This window comes from Gopherus evgoodei, chromosome 1 (assembly GCF_007399415.2).
Source record: "Gopherus evgoodei ecotype Sinaloan lineage chromosome 1, rGopEvg1_v1.p, whole genome shotgun sequence".
NCBI lineage: Eukaryota > Metazoa > Chordata > Testudines > Testudinidae > Gopherus > Gopherus evgoodei.
Window position 1 is genome coordinate 362,846,439 of NC_044322.1, and position 22,905 is coordinate 362,869,343.

A 22,905-nucleotide genomic window follows, 5' to 3' on the forward strand; every position below is an offset into this window, starting at 1 on the left:
GGGCAAAGCATGGATTTATATAGAGGTGTTCTGATATTTTCTGTCTTACCTTTCCTAATGGTTCCTAACATTCTGTTAACTTTTTTTGATTGCCGCTGCACATTGAGTGGCTGTTTTCAGAGAACTATCCACAAGGACTCTAAGATCTTTCTTGAGTGGTAACAGCTAAATTAGACCCCATTTCATATGTATATTTGCTATTGTTTTCCAATATGCATTACTTTGCATTTATCAGCAGTGAATTTCATCTGCCATCCTTTTTGCCCAGTCACCTGGATTTGTGAGATCCCCCTGTAACTCTTCACTGTCTGCTTTGGACTTTACTATCTTAAGTAATTTTGTATTTGCTGCAAACTTTGCCACCTCACTGTTTTTGTTTTTATCCCTTTTACTAGACTATTTATGAATGTTGAACATCACTGGTCCCAGTACAGGTCTCTGGGGGACCCTACTATTTACCTCTCCATTCTGAAAACTGACCATTTATTCCTACTTTTTTGTTTCCTGTCTCTTAACCAGTTATTGATCCATGAGAGGACCTTCCCTCTTATCCCATGACAGCTTACTTTGCTTAAGAGCTTCTGGTGAGGGGACCTCTTGAAAGACTTTCTGAAAGTCCAAGTACACTATAACCATTGGATTGCACTTGTGCACATGTTTGACCCTGCCCCTCTCCCCACCCCCAAAGAATTCTAGTAGATTGGTGAGGCATGATTTCCCTTTACAAAAGCCATGTTGACTCTTCCACAATAAATTGTGTTCATCGATGTGTCTGATTAATTCTGTTTTTTACAATAGTTTCAGCCAGTTAAGCTTACCGACCTGTTTGCCTGGATCACCTCTGAAGCCTTTTTAAAAATTGGTGTTACATTAGCTGGCCTTTAGTCATCTGTACAGAGGCAGATTTAAATGATAGGTCTCATACCACAGTTCTTAGTTCTAGGAACTGTCCAAGATTGAAGTGATCGATAGGTTAGTCCCCTAAAAAGCATGGCTCAGGTGTGGGAATCTCCCTCACATCCTCTGCAATGAAGACAGATGCAAAGAATTCATTTAGCTTCTCCGCAATGGCCTGGTCTTCCTTGAGTGCTCCTTTAGCACCTCCGTTGTCTGGCAGGCTTCCTACTTCTGATATAATCAATTTTTTTTGCTGTCTGAGTCTTTTGCTAGTTGCTCTTCAACGTTTTTTACCTGCCTAATTATACTTGATTTGCCAGAATTTGTGGTCCTTTCTATTTTCTACAGTAGGGTTTGACTACCAATTTTTAAAGGATGCCTTTTTGCCTCTAATAGCTTTTTTTACTCTGTTTAGCCATGGTGGCATTTCTTGGCCTTTGGTTTTTTAATTTGGGGTATGCGTTTAATTTGATCCTTTCTCATGGTGGTTTGTTTTTATTAAGTGTCCATGTAGCTTGCAGGTATTTCCCTCTGGTGACTGCTCTTTAATGTCGTGTAACTAGCTTTGACTTCAGAAACAGGAACCCCACGAGTGACAAACAGTGAGCTGGGAACGAGCCTGGTCTCAGTCCCCCTCCTAGTGAATTAGTCCCCAAAACTGGTGCTACTTGGCAGGCTCAGCCGAGAAGCCAAGAACAGAATGGGCAGATGGTCACCTCTCCTGTTCTAAGAGAGTTCCCTCTGGGCCAGGGTTGAAAACAGTGGCAGGGATTGTTGGGGAGGTGGTATTGCTACCCTTGCTGTACTTTGTGGCTCAGAAGAACTCCTTGGATGCTTACTAGCCTGGGGCTAAGCTCCTTAGACAGAGGAGGATCCAAAAATGGTAAGAGGGTAGCAGAGATCTGCAGAAATAGAGGTAACTGCCTAGGAGAGACCCCTCTTTCTTCCCCACAAAAGTCCCCCAGCTACAGAGAAACAGGGGTGCTATTGATGCATCCTAATTGGGGACTTTCCCTCCCTCATTGCTTGTGGCTATCTGGTGTCTAAAATACAAAGCCTGCCTGGTTTCAGCCTGTGGAACTCATTGCCAGGAGATGTTGTGAAAGCCAAAAATGTAACAGGGTTCAAAACATTTGATAAGTTCCTGGAGGATAGGTCCAGCAATGGCTATTAGTGAAGGTGGTCAGGGATGGAACCCGATGCTCTGAGTGTCCCTAGCCTCTGTTTGCCAGAAGCTGGGAGTGGATGGGATCACTCAATTGCCTGTTCTGTTCATTTTCTCTGAAGCACTTGGCACTGGCCACTATGAGAAGATAGGATACTGGGCTAGATGCACCATTGGCCTGATCCAGTATGGTCGTTCTTATGCTGGAAGAGAGCCCTTCCTCTCATCCCAGCTACACTAACTTCCCCTCTCAGCCATGGGGTGGGGGTGGGAGAGAATCCTCCTTACTCATGAACCGCTCTGGCCACTGTGTCTCCCACCTCTTCTTCTCAGTAGCAGAGTGAAATCAACACAACTCTTCCACTGCTGCTTTAAGGGCTCTGGAATAGCAGCAGTGGAAGAGTCCAGTTAGTGTCCTGCTGCTGCTTGGGCAAAGCTGAGCAGCAGCAGCAGAGGTACCATAGAAGTCTGTCTGCAGACTCAGGAAAACTGCACTACATCACAGTTGCAAGCTTTTAGCTTTGTAGATATGAGCTGAAACATCCAAAAGGGAGTGCTTAAATTCTGCAGACTGGGGGCTTAGCCACCTCATCCGCCAGGCAGCGTTCTTCACTTGCTTGTGGGGAGTGAGTGATTTGGATTCCCAAGCCCAGCTGTACACATTTAGCGGATAAGCAGAACATCAGTCTCTAGGGCTACTAATCCAGCTCCTTTCACCTGGACAAAATTCTGGATATTAGACTTGATGACTCCGAAAGCAACTGGGCCAGCCCTCAGACGGGCTCCTCAAACTTACCTCTTAGTTTCTCCACAGGTCACTCCCTCAATCCTTGTATCTTCTCTTTGCCAGGTTCCACAGTCACATGTGGGAACATCCTCTACCTGCTGCTGTTTGGATGGTGGCTGTCCCTCCTCTATCTCCTGGTCTCTGCCCTGATGTTCCTCACAGTACTGGGAGCTCCATACGGTGTGTTCTGTAGAAACTCTTGAACTGTGACGTGTATTCTCCTAGGCCTGGAGGCCAGGGCCCATTGTGCACCGGACACACACAGTGCAATCCCTGCCAGTGATCTGTGCTAGCCGTTTTATTTTAGACCCAGCTCTGTTCTCCTGGAATACTGGGTACAATAAATCGCATGTTACGTTAATAACGTATTGCCGTAGTGCTCAGGAGCCCTTGTCATGGGTCCTGTCATGCCAGCTGCTGTAGAAACACAACGAAATGGGAATTCTTCCCATCCCTTAGAGCGTCAGATCACACCTGTGGGAGGAAAACGGGAGCAACACCAGGTATAGGGAGGCAACTTTAGACATCCAATAACTTGGATTCCAGGTGACTGAGAACTTGCAGCCCTATAGTACCGTATATACTCGTTCATAAGCCAAATATTTTAGTAAAAAAGGGAAGCACCAGAGAAGGGGGTTGGCTTGTGAACGGGTACAGAGAGGGAGCGGTGGGACACAGCCCCTCCCCACAACAGAGGGAGCAGGGAGAGGCAGCAGAGCCAGAAGGGAAGAGGTGGGGCTAGAGTCTTTCTGCTTCTGGCCACACTGCTCTCCCCGCAGCCTCCGAAGCAGCTTCAGCTCCAGGGCTGGCAGGCTGTGTTCCGCGCCCCCCGAGCAGGCTAGCCTCATAGCTAGCCGTGAGTTTCCTTCCCCCCAGCACTTGTCATGGTGACTGAGGGCAGGTCACCTTCCCATCCACCTGGGCAAGTCCCATCCCCCAGGACACCCTCAGTAAACCACCTCTGGCTCAGAGGGAGCGCCTGGCCGGCCAAAGGGAAACCTCCCAGGAAGCCTTGTCGCGGCTCCGGGGGTGACTGCCGTCTCCTTTCTCCCCACAGGGAAGCTGTGCTGGGACCTCGCGGGGTATTTCTTCTGGCCATTTGGAAAAGTGATTCAGAAGGTAGAGGGGAGCGGCGGGGTGGACAATGAGCGACCTGCTTCATCGCTGCTGTCGCTGCCCGGTTCTGAACTGGGGATCCCCAGCCAGCTGGCTGACAAAACTGCAGGAGCATAGACTGTTCCCTGCCCTCCCTCTCTTTCCAGGGAGGGAGCTGGCTTGCTTGCCCGGTACATCCTGGCCAGAAAAGGAGCCAATGTTGGGCATGATTCCCTGCGTAGAAACCTAATCCAGCTCGGGGCATCTGCTCATGTGAGAGAGCGGCGACTGCGTGCTCCGTGGCAGAAGGTGCTGTTCTCTGCCTCTAACGCAGGGGCCCTGACCCCATGTGGAGCAGTAATGAAGTGACCTGCAGAGAACGAATGGAAAATGGCAAAGGGAGCTGGAGCAGGTCCTGAGCCTCAGCCTCCAGTACCTGCCTCTGCAGAAGTGAAAGCTGCTCTGCTCATGGCTGAGTCATCTCAGCCTCTCGGGGGAGGTTCCTTTGATATTCCCCCCTCCAAGCCCCAAATCTCTGCCCCTCTCTGAAGACCTGCTCTCCTGTCCCCTAGACCAGGACGTACTCTCGAAAGTGCAGCATCAAGTTCAACAAATGTGAAGTCATCTCGGAGGTGAATGAGGCGAAGGAGAACACCCCTCTGCTCAGCTGCCATGAAGTGGAGCCCGGCAGCCATGCGGATGCCACACACTGGGTAAGGCCCCTTCCCTGTGTACCCAGCTCCTGTGTCACACGGGGCAGGAAGAGGAGTTGGAGATGCTCCATTCCTAGCTGTGCCCTGTGCGTGGACAGCCTGGCACAGACCAGCTCAGCTGTGACTTAGTTGTAAGGCCTCTCCCCAGCGATCAGCCCAGTAGGTGCCTGCATCTGGTTCCCTCAGCAGACAGGCCAGAAGGAGCTGGGGTCCCCTTCCTTTTCTGAAGGCCCCCACAACCAGATGGGAGTTAAGCCTGGCCCTTCCTACTCTGGAGCAGCTGTGGCTTGGCTCACCCTGCTGGGTCTATCAGTGCAGTCCTGCGGCACTCTGAATACCCTCTCGGAATGGGAACCTCTCTGGCTTCTGAATCCCTGGCCCCGATACTCCCCAGGCCAGGAGATAAAGGAACAGGATGCCAGTAGGTCTCCTCCCATTGTACGGTCACTGTAACCGAAGCATGGGGGTAATGGTCTGCGCTGATGCCCCAGCAGATCTGAGTAACAGCCGGGGAGCCCCGATGGCTCCTGTTGGGAAGTGTCTTCCCTTAGCTTGGCACTGCCCTTGGCCGCTCACGCAGCCCTTGCTTCATTCTTCCCACCAGCGGCGTGTTAGCACTTATATCTGGCTCTTGCTGGGCTACCCAGTCCTCGCTCTTGCCCACGGCCTGGTCTGCTTCGTCGCCTGGCTCCTTGTGTTCATCATCCCCGTTGCCAAGATGAACGCTCGGACCGTCACCGAAGTCCTGCTCCTGGCCCCAGAGCATGTGCACATCCAGCGGATGAGGAAGGTTGGTTCTGCTGCAACTGTCATGGGTTTCCAGACTGCCCCATGTGATGGGGGGTGCCTGGCATCTAGAGTAGACAGCTACTTGCTAACACTTCCCATCCCTGTACTGGGGAGGGATGGACGGGGAAGACTTGGGTGAGGAGAGCAGTCTGTCCACAGCACCATCTGCATGGGAGGAGGGTTCATCTTGGCTCAGTGCCCCGCTTCCCAACCTCCTGGATGTAGGAGCGGGCAGAGCAGCTGCGGAAGGGCTGGGCGGGGGTTGGCTGTCTCTCAATCAGAGCTAGGCTGGCCTGCTGGGGAAGCAGCCAGCAGGGCGATCTGGAGGATGGTTGGCTTCAAGCCACCCGCAGCGTCCACCTTCCTGACTCTGGTGCAGGTGAGTGCAGGGCTGAGCCGATCGACGTGACTAGCATGGGCTAGTCCAGACCAACCTGTACCGAAGCTCTGGTTGGCACAGTAGAGCGGCTCTGATAAGATCCTTGCTAAAGGTGCCTCCATCCTGCAAAGGAGGGCAGGGGAGAGCCTCTGAGCCCAGCGGATCCTTTGGCATTTCCCCTTGTCTGAACAATCCTCTCCTCCTTGGAGGATGCCATGAAATGGGATGTCTCTCCCAGCACTGCCGAGAATAGTGAGGTTTGCTGCAGATTAGAAACCACCCTAATGCCTGGGCTCTCTGACCCCGCAGACAGAAGTGCCGCTGGAGGCCGAAGTGGTTCTGTGCTGCTACCGGGCCGTTAATGCCTATTACTACAAATACGCCGTGGATGGGATCAACGTCTTCGCTGTCAGTATCCTTCAGACGGCTGCCTGGCTCCAGTGCCAGCATCTGGTGTTGCTGGGTAACGCATGTTGGGCAGCCCAGGGCTCCCCTGGGGTGGAGAAGGGATATGGAGGCCCTGAGAACGTACAGGAACCTCCTGCGGAGGTGTGCATGCAGCCTCTCTGGTGTTCTCCACGCCTCCCTGATGAGCTCAAGGCAATCCTTCAGCTGGCTCTGAGCAGCTGGCATGGCTAGTATGGGGTTAGGGGGGAAGGACCCTGCCTCGGATGGAGGCTGGCAAAGGTGCAAGCAGCGTGCCATGTGCTCAGCAGACCCCTGTGCTCTTGGACAATGAGGTATGGCCAGGTAGTAGGAAAAACATAAGTGGTGGCTTTGTGGCTGAGGACTAAGCCTGGGAGTTAGGAGATCTGGGTTCAGTCCATCTACATGGACTCTCCTGCTCAGGTTATTTAAGCTCCCTCCTGGCATGTGGAGGCTAAGCACATCCCTGGGCGAGGCGCTCTGGCCCTCATGATGGGTGCCCCAACATTGGCAGGAAGTGCCCCTTGACCGGCCGCACCACAGACCTGCTGCCACTCGTGATTGTGACTCTGGTTCTGGGCTACGTGGACAGCCACAACCGTTTCACCAGCTCTCCTGTGAAGTTCACCCTCTCGCTGCTCTCCATCATGCCCCTCTCCTACTACATCGGCATGGCCATTGCCAGGTGAGGACGTGCCTTCTCCCACATCCGGCATGGGGCTGGGGTTCAAAACAATCCCTTGTGTAATCCCCCCCGCCGCCCAGTTCCGAAGCTGCATCGTGCCGTCTCGCCGGCGAACAGCGTAACGACACAACATGACTCTTTTTCCGCCACCCCCGATCTCACACCTCCTTGCTGGGAGGAATCCTGGCTGCTGCTTGGGCAGATCATTTCCTGTGACAGGCTGTTGGCTTCTTGTGGCAAAGCAGGCTGTGAAATCCAGCTGAAGGCTTGAGCTCCCTGTGGGATTCCTGGACTCCGGGTGGAGTGTCAGTATGCATAGCTGGCTCATCGTGCTGTATCTGGGCACCACCTCTGCTGTCTCTGGGGTGGAATATGCAGCCCTCCTGTGCAGTGGTGGATTAGCCACTGGGCCAACAAGACCCATGCCTGGGGGCCCTGGAAAAATGGGCCCAGACCTGCTCCAGTTGGGGTGCAGGGGCTTGTCACACTCCACCCCCATGCCCAGCACTCCAGGTGGAGCAGGATAAGCCCCAGCTGGAGCGCCAGGCAGAGCGGGGGAGAATGCAGGCAGAATGGGTGAGGAGGGGCCCCCAGTTGCTCTGGCCCAGGGTCTCATAACACCCTAATCTGCCCCGGCTCCTACACTAACCCTGCAGGCTGCCCTAGAAAGGGAGGCTGCAGGCAGTATCTGTGACAGGAAAGCTTGCCAAGCTGTCCAGCCATGTGTGGGGCGGCACAGCCAGTAGCACCGGGCAGAGGCCTCCAAGTGCTGTCTACAGAAGTGACCCAGCTTCCAGCAGCTCTTGGCTGATCCTCAAGCTAAATGCTGAAGTGGAAACCTGAAGGTGCAGTACAGAGGAGTGTCGCTGCAGCCCTGCTGGTGGACAGATTTGTAGAGGAGGAGGGTGGCACCCTCCTTAAAAAAAAAAAAAAAAAAAAAAAAAAGTGTCCTAAAAAAGTCCCTTTATGAGGGCTGGGAGCCAGGTGGCTCCAATATAGAAGGTTGCACTAATAGCCAGAATTCTCCTGTTCATGTTAAATGATCCATCAGGCTATGTCCACCCATGGTCTGTCTCGAGCCTCCCTCTGCTAACTAACCCCCTGCCTTCGTGTGCCTTAGTATTTCAGCTCAGAGTAACTTTGCGGTGGGGGCTGTGGTGAATGCCTCCTTTGGCTCCATCATAGAGCTGACTTTCTACATCACGGCGCTGATCAAGGGCTCCCGGGAAGGGAACAAGTGTTACGAGGAGATTGTGAAGTCGGCCTTGACAGGGACCCTGCTGGGCTGTGTCCTCCTCGTGCCGGTGAGTCTGGCTGGAGGCTCGTGGCCTGGGGCTGTGCTCCAGGCTCAGTTGTCGGAGCAGGCACTTCTGGTAGTTCTGCCTCTTGGTTCTAAAGTGCTCCGTTCAGACTCGCCCCAGCTGACCGTTTTTCCTCTTCAAACAGGGGTGGCCAAACTTTCTGGGCTGAGAGCACAGTGGGGTTGCAAAACTGTATGGAGGGCCAGGTAGGGAAGGCCCCCCAAACAGCCTGGCCCTCGCCCCCTCCCACTTCCTGCCCCCTGACTGCCTGCCTCAGAACCTCCTGGGGGGGGTGGGGGTGTGTGTGTGTGCGCGCACACTCCTTGTCGCCTAACTTCCCCCTCCTGGGACCCCCTGCTCCTCTGGACCCCACCCCCAGCCAACCTCCCTGCTCCTAGTCCCGACTGCCCTGACAAGCCTCCAGGACTCCCACACTTATCCAACTTCCCCGTCCCCTGACCACCACCCCGAACCTCTGCCCTATCCAGCTGCTTCCTCTCCTCTGACTGACCCCTGGGACCCTCTGCCCCTTATCAGCCCCCCTCCTCTTCCCCCCCCCGCACCACAGCCCACTTACCATGCCGCTGAGAGCAGCATGTCTGGCTGCTACACCAGCTGGAGTTAAACACACTGCCGCTCTGCTCAGCAGCATGGCCGCATGGCTGTGGGGGTGGGGAGGGATAGCAGGGGAGGGGCCGGGGGTGAGCCTCTTTGGCTGGGAGCTCAAAGGCCAGGCAGGATGGTCCTGCAGGCTGGATGTGGTCCACGGGCGGTAGTTTGCCCACCTCTGTCTTAGAAGCTGCCTCTCATGATGGTGGGCCACACAGCTGAGTGGCCTGCAAACCCCTGGGTGGGGGGCAGTGTTACCTTGCTAGCCATGCTGCCGTTTGAAATGCACATCAGCTGAGGTGGCCCAAGGCTCAGGGGTGATAACTGAGTGTTCCCTGTTCTTTCAAGGGCTTGTGCATGGTAATTGGAGGAATCCGCCACCAGGAGCAGAGGTTTAACAGCCGATCCGCAGGCGTCAGCTCTGCCCTGCTCTTCCTCTCCGTGGGAGGTAAGTGAGAAACTGGCCAAGCGCTGAAGCCGTGAGTACAGGAATGAGCCAAATGCACGGTCTCCTAACCCGAATGTATTGGCCGCACCCCCTGACCATGCTGTCATGCAGGGCCTGTCTGTTACAGGCTGGCCCCATCTTCCGCTCTCGAGGCCTCTCCAGCGAAGCCTGGCTCTGCTGCAGGGCTCCACCCTTGAGGGATAAATGTACCTGGTGCACATCCCCTGGGGGTCATGACCTTGTTTCAGGCTAGTTTTGTGAAGTTCCATCTCTGCCCTGTCCCTTCAATTGGCAGTGCCTATTGCAAATATGGGACAGCGTCTGGAGTCTCACACTGCTCACAAAATGCAGTGGTCCATCATTGCAGGGAGGTTCCCACAGTTCCAGGGAGCTGGGTGGGACACCCTTCTGTGCATAATGCAGCTCCTTGAGCTAGATGTGTGGTGCCCTGAGCAGGACATCTCGCCCCTCTTACTTTCCCTGGGTACTGGACACCTTGACTCCTAGGGGTGTTACTTCCATCCGGCTGGCTGGCACAAAATGGGTTTGGCTCTGCCTAGGCCCTGGGAGCGGGCAGGTATCCACGTTGGAGTGGCCATGCAGTCAGGGTGTGTGGCTTTTTATCAAAAAGCCGAGGATTGAATGGACACAAACTGTTTCTGTGTAGGGAGTGGGGCCCTCTGGGATCATTCAGAGCACACTAGCAGGGAAGCATCTCCTATTCCTTGGACAGAAGATGTGTGTTCTTGGGCTCCCTGGTGGGTTGGGAACAGCCTATTAAAGGGACTTTGTTATTCCCTAATGGCCCGTCTCCAGGCATGGTGGCAAGATGGAGGGGATAGGTGGGAAATCATCTTAGCCAGCTGCTGGAGAGGAGAACCAGCAATTATATGCCCCGCAGTGAAGTGGGACTCTGTGCTCTGCAGCTCATTGTCTCTGCAGCCGGGTGTGGCCAAAGTCTTGATCCACTTCCCAGTGGAAGTGTGGTGTCTCTTGCCCCCTTTTCCTCTTGCCCTGGGTCTTGTCATCAGTGTCAGCCGATGGTGTGGTGTGAAACCCCCCGGATCCATTCCAACCTCCCCTTTCTTTCCCCTGCCAGGCGTGTTTGCTCCAACTCTGTTCTCCAAAGTCTATGGGAGGCTGGTCTGCGGCGAATGCCAGAACATTACCCAGAGTCCAGAAGGACACTACCTCTGCCAGAACTGCCACTTTGACCTGGTAGGTGGAACCCTGGACACCTAAATGTATTCGCTCTTGTGCAGGTTACATCTCATGGGCCTGGTGACCTGCAGATACCACTGCCCAGCCTTACAGGGGTTCTAGTGCCTGATCCCTGGCCTCTTCAAGTGTGCAGTGCCCATGACTGCTTAGCAGTGCCTGTCTCTTTGATGGGGGTAGGGTGTAGCCGACAAGGGCCAGACTTCTCTGTGAATCAGTGACTCCTCCAAGTGAGATTGGTGGCTGCTGCAACATGGGTGTTCTTCATGCATTACAAGGGCTTCTGGGTTGGGAACAAGAAGGACCCAGTTGGTGGGTGGGGTGTCCCCTGCTAGACCATGACATTCTGTGATGTCCGTGTACAGTATGTTCTGAATTGAAGTAACTAGCAAAACCTGCACTCCTGATCAGCAGGCAGCTGCTCAAGAGGAGGAGGAGGGCCTTGCTTTTCTGGACAGCACAAATGCTGTACAAAACTACTGGTCCTATACACTGAAATGCAGCCACCTCTAGGGTGGAGGCATCTCGGAGGTCTGCATCTTTACAGGCCAACTCCTTGTGGTGCATTGGTGGTCACTCCTGACACACTTTCCTGTGCTTGGTGGTAACTAACCACTGAGGACTGAGCTATGTGTGGAGGGTTTTGTATGTGCACCTTCAGGACTCAAACACTTCGGTGTGCCAGCCAGAGTTACAGAGCAGATTGTTCTTAGCTCCTGGTAGTTGGCATTTCCAATTTCTCGCTTGCATCCTGCACCTAGCCTGGGGTGAGACGGCTGAGGAAAGAATATACTGAGATCACATGGAATGGGGAGGTCTTTTATTAATCTGATCACTTTTCTCTCCACTGCATGCACCCAGACTCCTTGCTTCCTCTTGGGGAGCTAAGTGTTCTGTAAGGCTCTAAAGGCTCTGAGGTTCCAGATCAGTATCTCCAGCCTGCCCAGCTTAGGGGAGAATAATCCTTTTGATAATTGCAAACTCAACCCAGCTTGAGTCTCTGATCCCATGTTATTGCCGTCTTGTGCCCAATCTCCACAAAGAGGGTCTGAGGACCACAATAGTTCCTCGGATTCATCTGCAACTCCTTCTGCTTCAGGAAGTCCTCAACAGGAGCCCCTCTGCATCCGTTCAGATTTCAGCTCCAAGGTCCAAATGTTCAGCCTTTGTCCCGGTGGCCTCCTCCCGCTTCCAGCTGATGGAAGAGTTCCAGGGAGCCACAGCCTCTGTCTGGGCCGGACAGTCAAGCCCTAAGGCATTGTGTGGGCGAACTGAGGGCTGTGTGGTTGGCTCCCACAGTTCTGGTTCCCAAAGAAAGGTTGAGGACAATGCTGTACCTCATGCCTTGCAGCAATCGGACCATGACATTGCAGCTGCAGGACCGGGGTCTGTCCCAGTTGCCTGGAAGATGGATGTAAGCAGTGCCTTTGAATTAGGGCCATCAGCACCTTCGGTGCAGGAGCATCTGTGATGGAGGAAAAAGCCACGTAGGAGCAAGACAGCCAGCATGAGCTCTGATACATGGGGAGCCACATCTGCTAGCAGATTCCATCCAATTTTTGATAGGGCCACAACAGTTCTGAAGCAGACACTTGTTTCACCTCCAGCTTCAGTAACTGAAGGGAGGAGCTCACATAGGCCATCAGATCTGACGGTGGCCAAACCTTTGGATCTGCAGCTGCTTCCTGATCCAGTCTGTTGGTTCCACACAGTTCTCTCTCTGTCTCTGCTCCGATGCATGCCTTGGATCCTGGTGCAAGGCGTGTGGCTCCTAAAAGCAGGCATGTATCCTTGGTTCCAAGATTGTCCTCTTCATCGCTTCCTAGGAAGAGGAGACCAGATCCCACTGGCTCTTCCCTGGACCTTTCTAATCCCTCCTCTCAGGCCTCCTACAGGGCCTCAGCAGAGAGCAGGATCCCCATTTCTCCCTCTGCATCGGTTACTATCCCTGGTTCGCTTTCTCGGGTCCCGACCTGGACCCTCTCCAGGAGAAGAATAGGGGAAGAACTGACCTGCAGCAAGGTTCCCTATTGGCATGTTCCTGACACCCAATAGTAGGGGAAACTTGGCAGTCCTGGGGCCTTAGTGGGGGACCACCCCTGGTCCTCTCCAATTTATCCTCCACGTGGATGGAGAGGGGACACTTCATCTGCAAAGAATCTGAAAGCTCAGGGATCCTCAGTTCCTGCTCCCCCAGTTCCATTGACACTACAGTGAGACCTGGGACTCTGAGCGGGATGAAGAGAGAGAGCTGCTCTTTGTACAGGAGCTTTTAGGACCTGATCGTGAGGCTGTGACCTATCACTTGCCACCCCCACATCGGTCATCTGCCTTCTGAGGATGCTATGCATTTCTGTGACTTAGAGCATCCGAGGGCGTCCACTCGACTCTCCCTGCAGTACTGGAGGAAGAGACTTCTCAGTATCTTACATCCTCCGTGCCAATGCCAAGAGTAAGATATTGGTGCCTATCCTGGATGAGTTATGGGGGCCGGCCACCTCTGCGTGGCCCACTGACAGCCCATCTCTAAGAAAGTAAATGAACTATACCAGATTCCCTCTGAAGGGAATCTTACTTCCATAGCTGCTTTGTGCTGAATTCATTGGTGGTTGCTGCTGCCAGGAACAGGAGGTCTGGACAGGTACAGTGGGGGAAGGGGGAGAAAGGTGGTGTTCTCCTCATCCCTCAGTGTTAGGGTGGCAAATTATCTGACAGTCCTGGCCCATTACCAATTCCATCTGTGGGGGGTGGAGTGTTGCTTTTCTCCAGGCCTTGCCTGATGGTGTCTACCGGCTGTGTCCTGTCATCTTATTGGAGGGTCAGAATGTAGCTAGACACTCCCTCAGGGCTTCCTTCAATGCTTTGGACTCTGATGTCAGAGCATTGGCATCAGCTGTGATCATCAGGAGCATGCGTGGCTTTGATCCTCCCCTCCTAGCTATGGATGCTCAAAGTCAGCTGGGAGAGCTTCCTTCTGGAGCAGAGGGTCTTTTCAGTGAAAAGAGAGTTGAGATCAGCAGCTCAATCTTTGGGGTCAATGCCATCTACTCGAAGGAGGCTCTCCATTCCTCTTGGTGATACTGGAGGCAGTATTACCCCAACCGTCAGTCATCCAGTCACACATCAACAATGTGCAGCCTCCCAGAGCCATTATGGAAAGAGGCCTTTCAAACAAGGTTCCAAATCTAAACCACCTGTGTCCTCATCCCAGACAGGTCCACCCTCTGTTTTGGTGAGATCATTGAGAGTCGAGAACCAACCAACTAGCACTCTTCTACCCTTTCCATTGGAGGCAGGCTAGCCCACTCCATCAGCACATGGAAGCAACAGGTCTTGGAGATCATGGAAAAGGGCTATGCCATACAACTGGAAAGACTGCCTCCTCCCAACTCCCCCTACCCATCCCTCTCCAGCAGCCCCTTTCACAAGGCAATCCTCACAGGTGTGGAGAAGTTGCTTCTGGTGGGAGCTGTCAAGAAGGCTCACGCTTACTAGGGAGGGGTCAAGGTTTTTACTCCAGGTTATCTTTCTGGTGCAAAAGAAGATTTTGGCAGACATCCCAATTTTAAGAGCATCTGGAATCTTTTGGTTCCGTGTGCTGACTCTGGCCTCTATAATCCGTTCACTGTTGGTCCAGGATTGGCTTGTGACTCTGCATATTTTCAATCATGGGGAGGGATAGCTCAGTGGTTTGAGCACTGGCCTGCTAAACCCAGGGTTGTGAGTTCAATTCTTGAGGGGGCCTTTTAGGGATCTGGGGCAAAAAAACAGTACTTGGTTCTGCTAGTGAAGGCAGGGGATTGGACCTGATGACCCTTCAGGGTCCCTTCCAGTTCTATGAGATAGGTCTCTCTCATATCATGATTTGACAAAACCATTGGAAGTGTGTTCCATTTGTGATGGCCAGGCACCATTTCCAGTACAGCGTACTCTCATCTGGCCTTTCTGCAGCACCCAGGGTATTGGCAAAATGCCGGTCTGTGGTGGTAGCACATCTGAGGAATCAGGGTATTTTTGTTTACCTTTTCCTGGACAGTTGGCTACTGATGGCTGCTGTGCATGTGGGCCCATTGAGCCACATAATCACTGCAAGTCGTCTGCTTTTTTGTTTTTGATTTTTCCTTTTAGACCTAGAATTTTTTTCCTCAACCTCCCAAAGACTATCCTCTGTCTTACACACAATATTTCTTTTACAGGTGCCATACTGGACTCAGAAGGGAGAGCTTTTCTGAGGACAGACAGACAATACTCTATGTAGGGCAACTTTGAATCTTTGATAAAGTTCTTCCTGGGTCTCATGGGGGTTTATGGCAGCTACTACCTACAGGACTCCATTTGACTGTCTGAGAATGAGACCTATTCAGCACTGGATGTCCCAGGCCTACAGTTCAAGTCGGAACAGTCTTCATTTGATCACCATGTCTCTGAATGTCATGGTCTTGCTAGACTGGTGGCCAGCTAAGACATGCCTGCTCAAGGCTGTGCAGTTCAGTTCTATGGGTCCATCCCAGATGTTGACTTCAGCTGCATCAACGGTCGGGTGGGGCACTTGAGTCACTAAAAAAATTGGAGGTCCTGAAAGAACATTGCACATCAGCGTACTGGAACTAAGAGCAGTTCATCTGGCTTGGAGTGTTCTTCATCTGCAAGGGAAGGCTGTGCAGGCCGTAATGAGCATTACCCTGCCAAGGCAACATCTCGGCAAACAGGGGGTGCTCATTCCACTCCCTTTATGTGCAGAGGTGTTTCTACCTCAACATTTGTCCTGTAGCCCTGTATCTGGCTGGGGAGAACAAATGCAGATTGCCTCAGCAGAGACTGCTCCCGAAATGATCCCCTCCAGGACTGAACTCTCAACCCTGGGTTTAGCAAGCCAATGCTCAAACCACTGAGCTGTCACTTCCCCCTTCTTGTCAACTGTCTGGAATGGGCCATCTTGATTATCACTACAAAAGTTTTCTTTTTCTCCTGTAGAGAATAGCTCAGCTCAGCTTAATTAGCCTCTTAGAATTGGTAGGGCAACTTCCACCTTTTCTGTGTCTGTTTGTCTTACCATATGTTCCATTCTATGCATCTGATGAAGTGGGCTGTAGCCCACGAAAGCTTATGCCCCAATAACTGTGTTAGTCTCTAAGGTGCCACAAGTACCCCTGTTCTTTTTGCGGATACAGACTAACACAGCTGCTACTCTGAAACCAGTTACAAGTAAGTAACCTTCATTTCTTCTGGACACTGTATGGGGCTCTGCTCCAGTCTGACAAACTAACTGCTATTCCGTAGCATCTGTGGGGAGGGAGATTATGGCTTCAGTGTATCATCTCGCCATTCATAAACCATCCTACGCTGAGCACATGACTGTCACTGGAACCAACCAAACCATCCTGTGGTTCTTGTTTTTTAGATGGAGAACAATGGCACCCTGTACTACAAACACGTCCAGTAAGTGCCTCAGCGTCTGTCCTGTTGCTTGGACATAGTGGATCAGCCCTGTCCCCACTAAAGAAGCACGTGGGAGCTATGATCCCTAGTGGGATGCCCAAGCACCTTCCAAGCTGCATTGCTTTCATGCTTCTCTCAGTGCTTTGCCTGAAGGTTTAAGCCAGCTTCCCCTATGGGAGCAGGGGCTGATCTGGGCTCTGCCACTGGTTTAGCTCTCTGGTCTCGATCTCAGTCTCATCACCTGTAAAATGGGCCTAATACCTGTCTCTTGGGAGGTGGGTTGGGATGACTCTCTCCCCAGTATCTGGGAACACGTGCTGCTCTCTTAGCTGAACCCCCGGCCCTAAGTCCCATCAGCCATGGACACAACGTGGCCTGATTATCTCTGCAGCTCCATTGATGCTAGAGCAGCATAGAGATGTTAACGTAATAGCCAAGTCTCTGGTTCCCATCGGATAGTACTTGGGAGGTGCGGCTCTTTACAGGGCACTCAAATCCGTTTTCCCATGTGTTGTGGGAGAGGAAGGTTTTAATCCTTCCTAGTCTCCCTCCCCATGGTCGAGCTCAGCTGTTGGCCGCTGCTTGCTCTGCCAACTCCTTTGTGTAAAGCGCTTGCCACTCTGACCCTGGGTTTCTCCAGCAAGTTGCTTCAGAGTGCAGGGCTCCAGACTAGGGAGGGTGGGTTTAGCCCCCTTGGGGGGGCCCTTGTGTGAATGAGGTACATCCCCATCTGCTGCATCCCCTCGGGTTGCTGCAAAAGCAAGGCCAGGCATGCAAAGGGTTAGTGGAGAGAAGGGGGGGGAGGGGGAAGGGCTCTGGCTGACATCAGGTGGGAAAAACCCTCTAGCAGCCAACTGGCTTTGGGGGCTGCCAGAGCCCTGAAGATTGAGCACCTTGAGCCTGGCCGTGGGGGGGGAGGGGGCGTGCACAGACAGTAACACCCATCTTAGTTGCGGATGGGTCCTGCTTTAAGCAGGGGGTTGGACTAGATGACCTCCTAAGGTCCCTTCCAACCCTGATATTCTGAGAGTCTGTGACCCCCGCCCCCAGTTATCATAGAGTGACCAAAACCAGCCTGGCCAAAGGCAGCAAACCCCTCCTCACTGCCCCCCTCAGGGAAGGGCCAGAGGTGAATTCCTAGGAGCTGCTGGGAGGGGGGAAATAGGGGGTTCTCCTTCCAGCTCCCTGCAGCTGTGGTGTGTTGCAGGCCCCTGGTGTACACTGTGTCCCTCGTGCTTCCTGCCGCCTACATCATCGGCCTCTTCTTCACCCTGAAGACTCACTCGCACATCTACGACATTCACATCAGCGACTGCCCCAGTAAGTCCCCACCGCGGCTGGCCCAGAGCACTGGGCTGACCTTTCCTCTGGCCCAGTATAGAAAGGACGGGAGAGCGATAGATGGATTCAGTGCTCTCTGCTGTCCAGAGCAGGGGACTGGGAGCCAGGACTCCTGGGTTCTATTCCTGGCCTTGGTGCTGGTTCTGTGCACAAAGCGGGGGTGGGACCTGCCCCTGGAATGCTGTGGAAGTGCCTGAGTAACGCAGTGGGTGAGTGCAGGGGCTTTAACCCCCAGACCTTTATGGCAGACTGGAGACCCCTGGGAAGCAAAGCTGTGTCCACCCAAAGCTTGGGCAGTAATTTCTCCCTTTCCCTGGAGGGACCAACCTAGAGGCAGCTGATCATGTCAAGAGGCTGCAGCAGTTGAGTGGGGATGGGTAGGTGGGGCCTGTTCCTATCGCTGAGCCCAGGTCTGTGCCTAGGGGTGGGTCTCTGCTCACATGCCTCCTTGCTTTTAGTGCCTGGTCACCATCACAGCGCCGTGGTCCACTGGTCCCGCTGCAGGGCCCTGATCATTCTCCTGCTCTCCACCCTGTGCATGTCGGCCTGCGCTGACCTAGCCACGGAGCACATCAGCCCCATCCTCACGAACTCCACCGTGTCTCAGGTAAGGAGCCTTCTGCCTGCCCAGGTCCACAGGCCTGTGGTGCTGCAGCCACCCTGCAGGGAACCACAGCGGAGTGGAGAAGTAGCCCCGTAAAGCCTGGATTGGAATACATGGGGATAAACCTAAAACCCAGAGCCCCCTTACCCAGAGCAGGCTTTAGGGCCTGATGCCGATCTCACGATAAATGGCGTTACTTTAGGATCCAGCCCGATGGCCCCAGTTTAAGAACTTGCCAGAAGCTCAGCCAGTGGGCCATGTTGCCATGGTAGGTTTGGATTTGGGACTGCTTAGTGACTAGCAGGAAGAGCCTGGCCTAATACAGGCCTTAACCAACATGTACTCTCTCTGCAGAGAGCTGGACTGTGGTGGTTTTCAAGCTCCCTTTTAATGAGGTTCAGTCTCTACTCACTTGCAGTGGCCCCTTCCCTGACAGGTGATCCTGAGTTGCTGACAGCCGAACTTCTGAAGGGGAAGCCTCTGGCTCAGTCACGGGAGAGTTGACACAGTTCAGTCACATGACTGGGTTTGAATGGGGCTAGTGCACCGAATGCTGTGTCAGACTAGGAAGGCTAGTTTGTCATAAGAACAGCCAGAGTGGGTCAGACCAATGGTCCACCTAGCCCCGTATCCTGTGTTCTGATAGTGACCAGTACCAGGTGCCCCAGAGGGAATGAACAGAACGGGTAATCATCAAGTGATCCATCTCCTCCTGGTGTCTACTCCCAGCTTCTGGCAGTCAGAGGCTTAGGACAATGGCTCTCAACCAGCAGTTCAACTAGATGACTTCCTGAGGTCCCTTCCAACCCTGATATTCTATAGTGGTCAAGCACTGGAATGGTTTACCTAGGGAGGTGGTGGAATCTCCATCCTTAAACTTTTTAAGGCTGTGCTTGACAAAACCCTGGCTGGGATTTAATTGGGGTGGGTCCTGCTTTGAACAGGGGGTTGGACTAGATGACCTCCGAGGTCCCTTCCAACCTGGATATTCTATTATTCTGGGGGTATACAAAGGTCTTCTGGGGGTACAGCAATTCCTCTAGATCAGTGTTTCTCAACCTGGGGATTGCAACCCCCAGGCAAGTCAAAGGACAGATTTAGGGGGGTTGCTACTGCAGGGCCAGCCTTAGGGGCTAGCGAGAAGGGCAGTTACCTGGGGCCTCACCACAGAGGGCCCCGCAAAGCTAAATTACATGCTTCAGCCGCGGGTGATGTGGCTCTGGCTTCTGCCATGGGTGGTGGAGCAACAGTAGTCTGGAAAGGTTGAGAACCACTGGCTTAGACACCCAGAGCCTGGGGTTGCATCCCTGACTATCTTGGCTAGTAGCCATTGATGGACTCATCCTCCATGAATGTCTCATTCTCTTCTGTACCAGAGTGCCTGCACTGCCAGGTGGGGAAGTAGCCCCTAGAGGGGGCAGTCTGTGCTCTTACCCCGGGGGGGGGGCGGCTCAAACCCATCACCATTGTTCATGTAGTATCCCCTCCAGTTGGACGCATTTCTGAAGGGTGCACTTGCCATGTGAGGATGCTCCCTAGAACCCCATGGAGACATGACGTTGTGCCGTGTTCCCCGGGGGACCTCTTGCTTTGGATCTATACCCACTCTAGGATAGCAACTCTCCCAAGGAGCTAATGTTCTGAGAGGCTGTGAACTTGGTCTGGCATGGCTGTGGAGTTTGCTAGCTCTGTGCTGACTCATCTTGCTCTCCTTGGCAGTATTTCATTGGGGTGACTGTACTGGCTATGGTGCCAGAGCTCCCGGAGATAGTCAATGGAATCCAGTTTGCCCTGCAGAACAACCTGAGCTTGAGGTGAGCGAGTCCCCTGAACCTGGCAGGGCTTCTGCAATAGCTGGCATGAGTTGCCGGAGGCTAGTCCTAGCCCTTGGCTTCCAATGGCGCAAATGGACAGATGCTGAACTCGTCACCATGTTCCCTAGCAGGAAACTCCCTTTAATGATCTGAGCAGCTGGGACATGCGGCTAGTGTTCTAGCTCACCCAGGAGCTGGAGTTGATCATGGGGACCACTTCATCTGACGCACCAAGTGACTCCCCAGCGTTAGCCAGCAGTGGATTTCCATGGGGAGGTGTCGGTGGCTCTCCACTGCTCGCTGTAATAACGTCTTTGGCTTCTAAGGATGGTATCTAGGGGAAGGAACCATCTGCTCCTTGTCCCAAGTTATTTAAAGTGGAGAGGGTCCGGTCTTCCTAGAGGCTAAAACAGCCCAGTACAAACTCCAGGGTGAAGTATCTCAGCTCTCTTCCTCCCAGCAACTGGAGATGCACTGAGAAGGGCCAGTCTGAAAGGTGCTGCCACGTATGTGCCAGACCCCAGGGATGTTTCTTGGTGCACTGCATCTTGTACTGGTCCCTGGGTGGGAAGGTGTCACTGAGTGAGTGTACTAGAATCCATAAGGCAGGATTTACCTGGCCTGCAGCCCATGTAGGAAACGGATCCCCCCAAAATGCCCTTTTCCTATTGAAATCTAACATGCCCCTCCCACTCTGCTCAAGGGTACACAGCACTGCCCCTTCCTGAAAGCTGGGCCCCCTCAAACTTGTGCCCGGTGTTACTGCGTGCAGGCGGAGTGCAATATAATGAAACGGATCCTCCTATTCCACGCTGGCCTCTAAACACTTCTGCAAGAAGTTACTTTCAGATCGCACTTCAGCAAAACGTTAATGCTGTGTTTAGAAGCCTCGAGTGCAGGTTAATTTATGGTGTCTCTGCTGCTCCATAGTATTGAGATTGGAAGCTGTATTGCTGTCCAGGTCTGCATGTTACAGATACCCATCCTGGTGCTCTTCACGGTCTTCTACGTAAGTAATGGAGCTGGAGCCAGACTTCATGGTTACTGCTGTTTTCTCCACTCTGCTTGTGGCCTCTGGGGCAGGAGGAAGCACCCCTGGTTGCAGGGGTTTGGGACAGCTGCACACCTAAGAATGTCACTCGGATAGGAACATGTGCTAGTGTTGGCGAAAGGTACTGGAGAAATGGTGTGATTGAGCTGTGCTAGTTTTAAAGCAGGAACGGTGTAGGCAGTTGCAAGGCAGGGTCCCCGCCCCCACCAGCGTCTGAGTTTTGGAGAGCCAGTCACTAGTCCTCAGTGTCCCAAGCAGTGGGTTGACTGCACAGTCAAATTAACTCCCCTCACTGTCTAACATGCTCATTAGCTTTTTAAAGGGGAGCAGATGAGAGGGGTGAGATTCTTGCTAATACATGTGAACCGGAGTGATGAAAAACTGTCCTTTCCCCCTGTCCAGCAGGGATTGGGAACGTGGCAGGTTAATACATTTTTATCCTGATCATTGACTTTAAAATACTAAGCTTCCTGTGAGGGTTTTTGTACTATGTGCATAGCTTGTTTATCCACACTGCTGCAGGTACAGTGTGTAGTAGTGGGTGGAACAATCTTTCAGGAGTCTCAGGGTGAGGAACTGGGACTGTCTTCATGGCAGAACAAGCTTTCTGAAGTCACTGACAGTCCCTGCAGGGCATAATTGTGGCTGACATGCCCAGGGTTTAAAAGCTGCTCTCTAACTTTCCACAGCCTACAGGTTTCATACTTGTCTTCAGTGACCTCCATGTCTACTCCAGCATGTTCAGCGTGGTTCTCATGAACTACATCTTCATGGATGGCAAGTGCGACTACTTCCAAGGTAACTCCCAAGATTATTTGAGAATTTTTTAATCCTCTCCAACTCCTCCCATAGCTGCTCACAAACATCCTCATGCTTCCTGAGCAGGCTCCTTCAGGGACAGGGATTGACGGTGTAGAAGGGGCATCACTGTGTCCCGTGTCTGTCTCTGACTCCATATCCGATTTGCTCTAAACTGCAATCCCACCCTGGGAGCAGAGCTAAGAGTGGCCCTTTCCTTTGTGCCAATCTCCTCAGTAGAAGCTCCAGACTATCTGATCATTCATGATGTGGTGGATGTCCACAATTAACTGGCCTAGTAACTGGAACTTAAATCTGTTGTCCCAGGAGTGGTAGATCCAGGAGTAAAGTGGATTCTTCTAACTGGTAGATGACTCAATCCCGACACGAAGCTGCTCCAAAGAAGGTTTTGTCACGACCTACTGTTATCTGGCTCTCAAATGTGGGCTTAAACAGTCCCTTAACTTTGAGATTACAGTGTAGTTTTACAGCCTGGAGCACTTGTCCCAGTGTGAACTTGCAGATTCTGTCCTGAGCAGACTGGCAGCTGCTCCATCTAGTGCAAAATCCACCTTCCTAAATCTTGTTCACCGCTGAGTGTGATTCCAGCCCTCTAGCTCCTAACCACGGCGGTTCTCACTCCCCCAGGTACAGTGCTGGTGATGGTCTACGTCATCCTCCTAGCTGTGTATTTCTTTGCTCCTTCCCCTGCTGGCTGCTGAGGCCTGACTCCATGGACCTTGTGTTCTCACCTTGGAAGAAGACTCCCCCCAGGGCAGCTTCTGTTAAGAAATGTTGAGTGTTTTTCTCAGGGACTCGGCTGGCCTGGTTTTACTCTAAAACCATTTGTTGCATGAAGCTGAAGAACCTACTGCCAGAGTTTTGTTTTTCCTTCAACAGCTGTTTGAAAAGATGGGATTGAATTGGGAATTGCTAAGCACTGGAAAAGGGGAGGGGGGGGTGTTTTGCTCATCCGGTCACTCCTTCTGAACCCAAGAAGACACCTTAATGCCAGAATGTACTAAAGTGCAGCTCGGTCTGGGATTGTGGCTAGAGGGAGATCTGCTGTTGGCAAAGGCTTTTGAGGAACAGAAGAGTTCTCCTTTGACTGGCTTTAGACTCTGAAGGATGCACTGTTCTCCTGCTGCTGCTGGGAAAGGTGTTGCCCTCTCCAAGGTGCTGACTTGAAAAGAGCCATGTCCTACCCTCCCAGGATAGAAGGTACCTGCTTGTCATGGACATGGCAACTTCCAACTCCGGCCTGTAGAAATAACACAGGTGGTTTTTTGCTGTAACTTGAAATGAACCCTGTTTCTCTTCCTCCCCCACACTCCCAACTGTTCTGA

At 52.8% G+C, this 22,905-nt stretch overlaps 1 protein-coding gene across 2 annotated transcripts in view; it reads left to right on the forward strand.

The window, feature by feature from the left end:
* Positions 1 to 22,905, forward strand: part of LOC115659484 (putative cation exchanger C521.04c) — a 36,391-nt gene extending 13,486 nt beyond the window's left edge. The window contains exons 5-20 of one of the 2 annotated variants that reach the window (XM_030579706.1): positions 2,913 to 3,029; positions 3,907 to 3,968; positions 4,517 to 4,657; positions 5,262 to 5,447; positions 6,135 to 6,237; positions 6,795 to 6,936; positions 8,057 to 8,240; positions 9,195 to 9,294; positions 10,394 to 10,512; positions 15,914 to 15,951; positions 17,159 to 17,271; positions 17,751 to 17,899; positions 19,616 to 19,710; positions 20,641 to 20,719; positions 21,451 to 21,559; positions 22,208 to 22,905. In XM_030579706.1, coding sequence (XP_030435566.1) covers positions 2,913 to 3,029; positions 3,907 to 3,968; positions 4,517 to 4,657; positions 5,262 to 5,447; positions 6,135 to 6,237; positions 6,795 to 6,936; positions 8,057 to 8,240; positions 9,195 to 9,294; positions 10,394 to 10,512; positions 15,914 to 15,951; positions 17,159 to 17,271; positions 17,751 to 17,899; positions 19,616 to 19,710; positions 20,641 to 20,719; positions 21,451 to 21,559; positions 22,208 to 22,281 — 1,811 coding nt within the window. In that variant the 3' untranslated portion in view covers positions 22,282 to 22,905. Of the gene's footprint in view, positions 1 to 2,912; positions 3,030 to 3,906; positions 3,969 to 4,516; positions 4,658 to 5,261; positions 5,448 to 6,134; positions 6,238 to 6,794; positions 6,937 to 8,056; positions 8,241 to 9,194; positions 9,295 to 10,393; positions 10,513 to 15,913; positions 15,952 to 17,158; positions 17,272 to 17,750; positions 17,900 to 19,615; positions 19,711 to 20,640; positions 20,883 to 21,450; positions 21,560 to 22,207 lie in introns of those variants that run through there. The other variant, XM_030579789.1, reaches the window with a different exon arrangement.